This window comes from Centroberyx affinis, unplaced genomic scaffold, assembly GCF_046629955.1.
Source record: "Centroberyx affinis isolate AG114_WGS23_722 - 3 ecotype Tasmania unplaced genomic scaffold, CSIRO-AGI_Caff_v1 ptg009898l_1, whole genome shotgun sequence".
NCBI classification, from domain to species: Eukaryota; Metazoa; Chordata; class Actinopteri; order Beryciformes; family Berycidae; genus Centroberyx; species Centroberyx affinis.
The window spans coordinates 5,001-17,461 of NW_027284675.1; the positions used below are offsets into that span (position 1 = coordinate 5,001).

Genomic DNA, 12,461 nt, shown 5'->3' on the forward strand with positions numbered 1-12,461 from the left:
CTCAGTTAACCTGAACAAACTGTTAGCTAGCTAACTAGCCGGCAAACACACTGATGTTCATGTGAACATGCTAACGCTAGCTGCTGCTAGATACGTTAGCTAGTGTGCTAATCAGATGTGTTAACAACAAGACAGTGATGGTTAGCTGACCAGATGCTATGGTTAGCTAGCTAACAAGCTGACATTATCTAAACACTAAATCAATCAGATGGATCAGTGATGAAATGATCAGTTCAGTCAGAAACAGACAGAAATGAACCGTCTGTTCAGACTGAGAGGGAAGATCAGTCGCTCTGGATTAAAATGAACAAACAGCTCCAGTTATATTTCCAGTTACTGACTGATCCTCCCTGAACTCACCGCCCACACACACACACACACACACACACACAGTGTTTGGGTGTGTGTGAGTGTGATAAGGTTTCATTGCTCCCCAGACTCTGAGCCTCTGCTGTGATGTTCTGAACCTGGAGCTGCATGTGTTTATGTTGGGTGGCTGGTTAGATTCTGATAGGGGAGTGTGTGTGTGTGTGTGTGTGTGTGTGTGTGTGTGTGTGTGTGTGTGTGTGTCCTCTAGTTCTGTTAGAGCTCTGAGGGCCAAACCAGAACTAAACCAGGATGAAGAAAATTTAAGATGCTAAAAGAAAGTTAAATCATTTTCCATCATCCATACTCAACTCTGGAAAATTAATTTAATAATTTCCAGGTCTTGGAATGTTTGGAAATTGCACAAAAGTCTTGAGATGTTAAATATGTAGTAACAGAGAGTTTATAATAATCTGTGACTACAGTGTGAAGCTCCTGTCAAACATCACTGATGCTGAGGTGGAGAATCAGATATTCATATTTTACCTTTCAGTCTCCAGCTGCTGATGATGCGTTTCCTGCTGCGGGGATCGAACCTGCGGCCGCCTCACACACTCTGCAGCCAAAAGACATCTGGACTCATCTGATCCACAGAGGAGTTCAGGTTTTCTGTTTATGAACCCAGACTGTGAAAATAAAGTGATAGACCGCTGGTGTTTTCTACAGCATCTTTGCTGGGGCTTCATGCTGCTGTCGTTCAGAAGAGAAGAAGAGATGAGAGGAAGAGAAATCTAGATCAATGAAATGAAAGTTTCCTGCAGCCAAAGAAACTCATCAGTAAATAAACTGTGTCTCTGTCTGTACTCGACTTCTCTGTTCTGTTAAGAAACATTTTCTATCCTGCGTCTGATTTGATCTTCTAACAGAAAGTCTCACGATACGCCGACGACACTCACTTTTATCTTCCTGTAAAACCAAACCACCTGACGTGTTGTTTTCCCAGTAGAAACCAATCTGGTCTTTACTGGTGGATTTTTCCACTGGTTTTCCCTTTTCCACCAACATGGAACGGGTTCCGTTCCGGTTCGCGCACCTAATTTTGAACTGTTCGGAGCATTTCGACCAAAAATAAATTGGTTCGGAACCCGAAAAGTTGGTTCCCAGCTGGAACCAAAAAATAGCAGGTTTTCAAGTGCGAACCGTGACGACATCAGTGGGCGTGTCATATTCTACAGGTTGGAAAGAGAGGATGGAAATAGTCGTCTACGTCTTCTTATCATTAATATTTGGTCCATGCTTGTTTTTTGGATAAAAACAAATATCTGTAATAACAGAACAAAATCTCGCAGGTAATCAATGCGATCCACCATCTTGTTACTACTGTTTACTTCTGGTGTGCATTGTGCAACGCCCTCCTGATGACGCATTCTTGATTACAATGGTTCCGCTCAAACCTGGTGGAAACACAGGCCGGTTCGCTCGATAGCACCAAGGTTCCAAGAATCCTGAACGGAACCGGTTCAAGAACCAGATCTAATTTGGTGGAAAAGGGGTAACAGTGTATCAGTCTGTTCTGCATCTGAATGTCTGAACATCTTTCTGCTCCAGCTGTCAGTGAAGACAGTCCAGATGTTTTTTTATCTGTTTTCTTCTCAATACCTTCAATATGATCCTCTGTGTTATTTTCACTTCTCTGCTTGTCTATTTGTTATTCATATCTCATTCTCTACTGCTGCAGTGATACAGTTTCTCCACAGCGATCAATAAGGTTTCATCTGACTCTGAATCTAATCTAGTCTAGTCTAGTCTAGTCTAATCTAGTCTAATCTAATATAATCTAGTCTAGTCTAATATAGTCTAATCTAATCTAATCTAATCTAGTCTAGTCGAATTTAATCTAATCTAGTCTATTCTAGTCTAGTCTAGTCTAGTCTAATCTAGTCTAATCTAATCTAGTCTATTCTAGTCTAGTCTAGTCTAATCTAATCTAATCTAATCTAGTCTAGTCTAGTCTAGTCTAATCTAGTCGAATCTAATCTAATCTAATCTAATCTAATCTAGTCTATTCTAGTCTAGTCTAGTCTAATCTAATCTAATCTAGTCTAGTCTAGTCTAATCTAATCTAATCTAATCTAGTCTAGTCTAGTCTAATCTAATCTAATCTAATCTAGTCTAGTCTAATCTAATCTAATCTAATCTAATCTAATCTAGTCTAGTCTAGTCTAGTCTAGTCTAATCTAGTCTAGTCTCTTCTCTGTGCAGCGTCCTGAAACAGTTTACTGTCTTTAAATCTTTTCTTGAATCCCATTTTGACAGATTTACTTTTACATCTTTTCTGGACACTGGTCAGTTTTGTTTTGAATGTTCCCTGTTTTTATCAAAAGATTACATTAAATTAAATTAAATTAAATTAAATTAAAAAATGTAATGATCCTGTGGGGAAACTGGGCCACTTCAGCAGCAAATAGGAAACAGCAAAGGATAATGACAGAAAAACAAGGGACAGAATATTAAAGTAGAGAACATAAGTAGAAATATAATAAAATAATAAAATAGAATGAAAAGTATGAAACTATGCAATCCAGCATGCTGCAGAATGAGCAAAACAACAGAAGTCACGGTTGAACAATGAATGGAAAATATGTTCGACATGAAAATATACCTGAAGTATGAAAAAATATAAAAATATCAGTTGACAGTTCATCAATATCAGTATGAAGAGAATGTGTGATTCCTCCAGTCTCTCAGTGTGAAAACAGGTTCTATTATATTTCTGTGTTTCCGTGTGATTGACAGCTGTGGACGGGCGGGGTGGGACAGGAAGTGGGTCCAGCTGGGACAGGAAGTGGCTATTTACTGTAGAGACGAGCCAGGCCTCCAAACAGGAAACAGGAAGTCACTGAAATGACAACGCCGCTGTCGCCCCCGGCAACCCACGATGACCCCCGACCCCCGGGACGCACCACATCAAAGAGAGCGGGAGAGAGGATTCACACACACACACACACACACACACACACACACACACACACACACACACACGTCATAACTCTCCCTGCTGGCTGTGGAGGGACAGGAAACAGACTGACCCAGATAGACTGATTCAGAACAACACACACACACTCACACACACACACACACACACACACACACACACACACACACACACACACACACACTCACACACACACACACACACACGTGCATGAAAATGAAAAACAATGCTGGTTGAAGCTTTAAAGAAGAAACTTCACAGAATTCACAGATTTTCAACAACAGACAGCGGCGGCCATGTTGGCTCCACAGTCCTGCTCCATGCCTGTTTCCATAGTAACCACCTGTCACCATGGCGATACACTCGTCATTCTGTCACTGTGTCTCTAAAGATAGGGGAAACTCGCCCGTCACAGAGGGGCGGAGCCTTCTCACCCGCCGGCACGGCGTCAAGTGGGCGTTTGGTGGGGGGGGGGGGGGGGGCTTCAGAGGGGCGGAGCAAGGAGCCAACATGGCGGCTCCCTGGACTTGATGCTCAAAGTTTAGAGGGAAACTCTGCTGGAAACAAACCTGCAGAGAAACTTTCTGAGAGAGCAGCTGCTGCTTTTATCGTCTTCCTCTCAGATCACAAAGTTTGACGGAGCGATCGATATCTAACATGGAAACACGAGTCCAAAACCAAAGAATGAAAGGACAGAAGACGGATAAAGATCCTGGAAGTTTGAACTGGACAGAGGAAGAAGGAATGAAAACATCTGTGAGTCTGTCAGGAAGCTTCCAGGTCAGGTTCCATGAGAACATCGTTCTCTCCAAGACGACTCGGGAACAAGGTTCTCCACCAGGACACCGGGACCCGCTCGGCATTGTGGGATCGTCCGGCCGCAGGAGGCTGAAGCTGAGAAGTGACCTGATATCTGCAGAAGACTTCTCCTCCTCACAGAGTGGATGTTGACCTGCTGAGGTTTTAGACACTAAATCTATATTCTCTGTTATAAAACCAAAAGTTCACTGGATGTTTTACAGAGACTGGAACTGAGGAAGCGTCACCTGGTCTCACTGTGTGTGTGTGTGGCTCTGGACGGTGAGGGGGGGGGGGGGGGGGACATTAGATATTATTCCTCATCATCAGAGGCTGAAGCTCTGCTGCCCTCTGCTGGAACAACAGGCTGAAGTCAAAACACACCCAGGATCTGACACTTCAGTTAGCATTAGTCAATATAAAGTCACATTCACAACATCCATTCACACACACACACACAGAGAGAGAGAGAGAGAGAGAGAGAGGGAGGGAGAGACACACACACACACACACACAGCACAAACTTCAGCAGAAACAACTATAATCACTGAGTCACTGTGACTCAGGACAGCTTATCTGCTGCTAAGGGTCTAACTGTTACCATGGAAACACACTGGCAGGAGGAGGGTCTGACTGTTACCATGGAAACACACTGGCAGGAGGAGGGTCTGACTGTTACCATGGAAACACACTGGCAGGAGGAGGGTCTAACTGTTACCATGGAAACACACTGACAGGAGGAGGGTCTGACTGTTACCATGGAAACACACTGACAGGAGGAGGGTCTAACTGTTACCATGGAAACACACTGGCAGGAGGAGGGTCTAACTGTTACCATGGAAACACAGTGGCAGGAGGAGGGTCTAACCTTCTTCTGTTGTGTGGGAAACAAGACACATAAAAGACAAATATTGTTGTTTTTTTTGTTTTATTTATATATAAAATTTGTAATCTTTCTGAAACATAAAGATTCTCTAAAAAAACAAATCCATGAAGGTCTAAGGACATGATACATGATATTAAACATGTTAACATCATAGACAGACTATATGCACTACATAAACAATAATCTGTTACCATGGAAACAAATTCATAATAACGATAATAGCAATAACTGACGTACAAAAATCCCTTTAGTTTGATCTTGACAGATTCACTGCAGAGCCGGACAGTTTGGTCAGTGTGGGTTTGTTTTGTGTTTTTTGACGGCAGCCATGTTGGCTCCACCGTCCTGCTCTGTGGCTGTTGCTATAGTAACTGGTGATTCGGTTGTTCTCGTCACCATGGTGATGTCATGGAGGATGACGCTCCACAGTAACGTCTTGGTAACTCTTTACAATAAGGGTCACTAAGTTAAGGGTTAGTTAATGCTTAATAAGCATGAACTAACCCTTAATTAACAGTTAACTAATGTATAATTTACTAATGGTGTTCATGTTAACTAAGGTATTAATTTATACATTATTTAATAGTTTATAAAGATGACCATTAAATAATGTATAAATTAATACCTTAGTTAACATGAACACCATTAGTAAATGATTACCAGACACATTAGTTAACTGTTAATTAAGGGTTAGTTAATGCTTATTAAGCATTAACTAACCCTTAACTTAGTGACTTACTGTAAAGTGTCCCCAGCGTCTCGGCTCTGCAGCAGCAGATGTTCCTCACTGTTCAGTTTATTGTCTCCCAGATTATTAACGACTCAGCAGTTTCTGCTCCGACATCAGAGACAGACGAGGCTTCCTATTGGACGACAGTTTCAATCCTTAAAATCTCATTTCCCATATTTCCCTTTTTGTGAAAGACCGAGGGAAAAGAGAAAACCTGATCTGTGTTCCAGAGAGGAAAGACAGAGGAACCGGACAGACGGGAGGGAAAAGTTACGACCACCAATATGATCCTGTGGCATAAAGTCCAGTCCAGGTTCTCCAAGGTTCTCCAAGGTTCTCCTGTGGGTCTGAAGGCTCAGGAGGTTTAACTGAGAAGACTGAACCTGCAGCAGCTTCAGTTTCCACCAGGCGGAGCTGCAGAGCTTCAGTCCCACAGAACCACCAGGAACCCGGTCTCTGGTCCTGGACTGCTTTGCTTTTTTTTAGAACTTTAAAATTGTTTAAAGAAAGGTGATTGTTAAATCTGTTAAAGGATGGACTGAGTTTGAGTCTGATGAAGGTTTTGATTGTAAAACTCCTTGTTCACAAATCCAGTTTGGACCAAACTCTCTGGAGAAATGAACTGCAGACTCTGAGATTTTGAAATTGCAGAAGTTGAAGTTCTTCTTCTCCTCCAGTGAGTCACCCCGGTTCCTCCAGACCAAACTGTCTGCCGGCTCTGACCAGCGTCCGCCAGACTGAAGACTCAGAACAGAATAACACACTTCTGAGAAAGTGAAAAAATAAGAAACAAAGAACAAAAAAACAAAACAATTTCACAACAAAATAGATTCTTGAACACAACAGACTGAAACTCTGAACCCAAAGTGTAAAAAAGGAAACGTGACGCCTTTAGAAAAATAGATTCTGCTGTTTGAACTGAGGTCATCGCTGCTGAAGTCGGATCGTTAGACGTTTGATTATTCGGGTCTTAAGGCGGGACGCATGAGCAACTTTTTCAGGCAATGTAGACGGGCAACGTTGCGTTTCCCTCTGAAGTTGAAGTTCAGAGGGAAATGTAGTTCTTCAGATATTTACCAGGAGGAACGCATGGAGGAATATTTGTCTTTAAGGTCTGAAACTGATCAAGTCTGAGTTCCAAACTATTGATCCTCGGTGTTTTAAAACCTGGGTCAGTGAGAGAAAGTTCCATCTTTACTTCCATTAAAATCTCTCCAGCACACGGCGTCCTATAGATTTATGTACAATTCATATTTACAGGAATAAAGTGAAAACAGCAGTGAGTGAGTCTGTGTTTTAACGCTCTGTGGGAACAGAAAGCTGCAGGAGGAAACTGTCTGAACTGTGAGGACTTCATTACCCAGAAACCCCTAGTGGTGACATCAGTGAAGTCTGTGCTGCTCTCTACTGAAGGAAACCAATTTGATGATTATTTTAGCAAAATTTTATATTCATAAATCCAAATTTAGCCATTCTAAACCTTTTATAGTATTTGAAAATGAAACCAAACAGTACATTAAAACCATTTTTAGCTGCAAAAACCATCGATTTGTGTTCTTTGTTGAATGTTTTCACTGAGAAGATTCCCCCTGGCTCTGATGTTGTTCTGTCTGTATTAATGACTTCTTTGTTTGTATGTGATTTCTATTGTCAATAAAGATGTCAACAAAAAAAAACCGCTGAGACGACATCACTTCCTGTTTACACTCAGAAGACGCTGCAGCTTTATAACAAAATCTGGACTGGAGAGCAGATTTAAATAAAAATGTGTTTGTCAATCAAAACAAGACAAACTCAACATGAACAACATGAACAACATGAACTGTCCCTTTAACAGTTTGATAAACAGCTTCAGTCCTGTAACAGGTCCAGGTCCTGTAGAAACCTCTTCTGTCCAAGTTCACCCTGCAGTCGTCTCCCATGTGTTCAAACTGCTGATCCTGGACCAGACTAACCTCTGCTGATGTGTTGTCACAGACCAGGCTTTCTTCTTATGTTTCTTCCTAAGAAAAAACTTACGAATAAATGGTATTCTTGAAATGAAAGTTGTCAAATTTGTTGTTGATTTTTTTCTTAACTTTAAGACGGCCCTTCACCTGTCTTAAAACTCCTACAGTGAAAAGGTAAGCCTCTAATATCATATATTTAAACACATTTTAGACAAGTAGGTTATAGTTCAAAGTCTTCATAGGTTCCCCTACACCTAACATTAAGATGAACATTTATTGTAAAGCTTTATTTGGTGTAGGGCCAGGTAGGCCTCTGTCTCATGTCTGTTGGAAATAAGCTGCAAATTTTACAGTTACCAACAGCAACCAATGTTTAAATCTTTGCTCTAGTTGCTCTAAATAGGTTTTTCCCCAATTGTTTTGTAGATGGAAGCACTTTGGGTTGCCTCCTAGCCTTGTCTCCTAGGCTCCTAGCCTTGTCTCCTAGCCTCCTAGCCTCCTAGCCTTGTCTCCTAGCCTCAATGGCAGTAAGCCTAAAGTTTATTAACCAGAATTAATTCAGGCCCTATTTTGAGAAGTTCTTAAGTAGGAAAATTAAAGAAATTCATAAGAAGTGAGACTGTTACTAAGAAAATATTGAGGAATTGCACTTAAGAGCCTTCTTAAGAACTTCCTAAATTTTCCTCTTATGTCATTTCTTTAGATCTATCTTAAGAACACATTGGTGGATCCGGCCCCAGATCTTCATGGGAGACGATGTGAAAATATTGTATTTTGGAGACGGCAGGTTTCTACAGGACAGAGAGCTGCTGAGGAAACACGTCACATGACCTGATGGAGACAGCAGCAGTCTCCTGTTTTGTCTGTATGAACTCAGACGATCTGCTGCCATCTATTTGCATACTGTATATATTTATACATATATATATTTATCATTTCAGATCGCTCAGCTGCAAAATAAACAGACACACAGACAGGAGCAGTAGATATGTGATCTGGTGAAGTGAACCAGAGAGGTTCATCTCTCTCTCTTCCTCTTCTTCTCTTCTCTTCCTCTTTTGAACCTAAACTGTCCGACTCTCATGATGCCTTCAGGTGCTTCTGGAACGAGCCGGACGGTCCTGAACACACCGGGACAGAGACAGAGGCGAGGCGTTCAGACCCGGACCGGACCGGACCGGACCGGAGTCTGATCTGAGTATAAAGTGCAGCATCTCAGCTGACCTGCAGGAAGCTTTGGGACACAGAGGAAGTTGTTGAGGTGTTCTGAGGACCAATGAGGTGCAGGTCTGCTCCCTGACAGCCAATAAGCTGTCGGCACTGCTAACAAACAGCCAATGAGCCACTCTGCTGCTCGGTTTGTCAGACATGGAGCTTCTGCAGCGTTGTCATGGAAACTCTACAGTTCTGCTGTTGCTGTATGAAGCCGGTTCACAGACCCTGGACCAGCCTCACTTCTAACAACCAATAAGCTGTGGGTTTGCTCTCTACAGCCAATCAGCTTCTGTTTTGCTCAGTCTGTTATTCTGATCTGAGACTGAGCTGCTGCAGGCAGAGGGTTACAAACTGAACTGATACGGAACCAGCCGCTCTAGAACACAGCGGTTACCATAGTAACATGGAACCAGCGTCTCTAGAACACGGCGGTTACCATAGTAACATGGAACCAGCGTCTCTAGAACACGGCGGTTACCATAGTAACATGGAACCAGCATCTCTAGAACACGGCGGCTACCATAGTTACATGGAACAGGTATTCTAGAACACGGCGGTTACCATAGTTACATGGAACAGGTATTCTAGAACACGGCGGTTACCATAGTTACATGGAACAGGTATTCTAGAACACGGCGGTTACCATAGTTACATGGAACAGGTATTCTAGATCACAGCGGTTACCATAGTTACATGGAACCAGCATCTCTAGAACACAGCGGTTACCACAGTAACATGGAACCAGCGTCTCTAGAACACGGCGGTTACCATAGTAACATGGAACCAGCGTCTCTAGAACACGGCGGTTACCATAGTAACATGGAACAGGTATTCTAGAACACGGCGGTTACCATAGTTACATGGAACAGGTATTCTAGAACACGGCGGTTACCATAGTTACATGGAACAGGTATTCTAGAACACAGCGGTTACCATAGTTACATGGGACAAGTATTCTAGAACACAGCGGTTACCATAGTAACATGGGACCAGGGTTCTACAATGCAGCGGTTACCATAGTAACACACGGTTGTTGCCGTGGCGAGAAGTTTGTGCGTTGTTTGTTCGTTGCGTTGTGTTCGTTTTCCATGGCGACTGATTAAAAACAGTTCTTAAAAAACTAAAAAACAAAACAGCGTTCCGCTCCCCCGGGTGATGACATCATGGTCCGGTCCTCACTGGTCTTCCTCCATGCTGAAGCTGCTCCTCCTGCTGCTGGTCTTGGAGGCTCCGGAGGAGAGCAGCGGGTCCATCAGGATGTCTCCCAGCCCGCCCAGAGCCGCCAGCCCCAGGTCGCCCATCAGGTCCGGGGAGAAGACGGCGGCGGCTCCCCGCGGGTCGTCCAGCTCCGCGAAGCTCAGGGCGTCCGGGTCCGTCACCATGACGACCGAGGAGGAGGAGAACGGGGGGGAGAGGAGGACCCGCGGGTCGACGATGACGTCTCCTCCCAACCCCGGATCCAGAGAGGAGGAGGTGGAGGAGGAGGGAGGAGTGGAGGAGGAGGAGAGGCCATGGAGGCGCGCCTGCAGCTCCAGCTCCTACAACAAACAAACAAACAAACAAACAAACAACAACAAACAAACACTTACTTGGAGAGTGGAATGATCCTGATGGAGGAGAGAAGACCAACAAGAAGAAGAGCACACACACACACACGCACACGCACACGCACACACACACACACACACTCACACACACTCCCACACACACACACACTCACACACACACACACACACACACACACACTCACACACACACACACACACACACACACACACACACACACACCTGTATCCGCAGCAGCAGTGATCTGTTGGTGTGTTCCAGTTTCCTCTGCCGGTTCTCCATCTCTCTGGATCTCTGCTGTTCTTTCTGCAGTTTTCGGATGTAATCCACCGAGGCCTTCAGGATGGTTCCTTTGTTCCACCGCGACTCCCTGCTCACACACACACACACACACACACACACACACACACACACACAACACACACAACACACACACACACACACACACACACACACACACAGTGCAGAATGAGCACACACACACTCAACAAACTGGAGGTGAAGTAAAGAGGAGGAGGAGGAGGAGTACTGACGGGTCGGGGGACTTGGGGATGAGCGCTCCCAGCTCCTTGATCCGGTCGTTGATGTTGAACCTCCTCCGCCTCTCGACTGCAAACACAACAAAACAAAACAACAACAACAACAACAACAACAACAACATGATGTTATTATATCTCAGTATTCAGTATCTCAGCCTGCAGAGGAAGCAGCTTCAGTAACACTTTACAATAAAGGAACATTAATTAAACATTAACTAACTCTTAACTAACAGTTAACTAATGTATAATTTACTAATGGTGTTCATGTTAACTAAGGTATTAATTTATACATTATTTAATAGTCCATCTTTATAAACTATTAAATAATGTATAAATTAATACCTTAGTTAACATGAACACCATTAGTAAATTACACATTAGTTAACTGTTAGTTAAGGGTTAGTTAATGGTTATTAAGCATTAACTAACCCTTAACTTAGTGACTCTTACTGTAAAGTGTTTTTTTTACAAAACACTAAATAAAGATTCTGGAAAAACGTTGCAGCTGAAATTCATCTGTCGATATTTAAAATCCACAGAAGATTCTGTCCAAACCAATCAAAGACTACAAACAGATGTATAGAGTTAACACAGTAATACTGCAGTACTCACTCAGGTTGTGGTACTACAGACAGATAATACTGCAGTACTCGCTCAGGTCGCGGTACTACAGACAGATAATACTGCAGTACTCGCTCAGGTCGCGGTACTACAGACAGATAATACTGCAGTACTCGCTCAGGTCGCGGTACTACAGACAGATAATACTGCAGTACTCGCTCAGGTCGTGGTACTACAGACAGATAATACTGCAGTACTCGCTCAGGTCGTGGTACTACAGACAGATAATACTGCAGTACTCGCTCAGGTCGTGGTACTACAGACAGATAATACTGCAGTACTCGCTCAGGTCGTGGTACTACAGACAGATAATACTGCAGTACTCGCTCAGGTTGTGGTACTACAGACAGATAATACTGCAGTACTCGCTCAGGTCGTGGTACTACAGACAGATAATACTGCAGTACTCGCTCAGGTTGTGGTACTACAGACAGATAATACTGCAGTACTCGCTCACTCAGGTCGTGGTACTACAGGACAGATAATACTGCAGTACTCGCTCAGGTCGTGGTACTACAGACAGATAATACTGCAGTACTCGCTCAGGTCGTGGTACTACAGACAGATAATACTGCAGTACTCACTCAGGTTGTGGTTGTCCTTCTTCTGTCTCTCTTTAATCAGAGCCTTGGTCTCCACATCTACAACAACAACATGATGTCAGAGGTGTGATGTAACACAGTAAAAATACTTCATTACTCTACTTAAGTAGGATTTTCAAGTATCTGTACTTTATCTGTACTTTAAATTTAAGTCCACAAACTTTTATACTTTGACTTGAGTAAAGGATTTGAAACGGTACTTCAACTTCTACCAGAGTATATTTTTAAATGAGTATTTGCACTTTTACTTGAGT

The 12,461-nt window shown here is 43.1% G+C and overlaps 2 protein-coding genes across 2 annotated transcripts in view; one reads left to right on the plus strand and one right to left on the minus strand.

Moving 5' to 3' along the window:
• Positions 1-46, plus strand: part of LOC139640595 (myoD family inhibitor domain-containing protein-like) — a 4,556-nt gene extending 4,510 nt beyond the window's left edge. The window contains exon 4 of the mRNA XM_071514768.1: positions 1-46. This exon is cut by the window's left edge and continues 760 nt beyond it. The gene's annotated coding sequence lies outside the window, so the exon portion shown is untranslated.
• Positions 47-5,650: 5,604 nt separating this feature from the next.
• LOC139640594 (transcription factor E3-like) lies at positions 5,651-12,246 on the minus strand (the record flags this gene model as incomplete). The annotated part of the gene is made up of 4 exons (XM_071514767.1): positions 5,651-10,417; positions 10,668-10,815; positions 10,979-11,054; positions 12,190-12,246. Coding segments are annotated over 4 exons (644 nt in total), but the record flags the coding sequence as incomplete, so codon positions are not given.
• Positions 12,247-12,461: the final 215 nt, after the last annotated feature.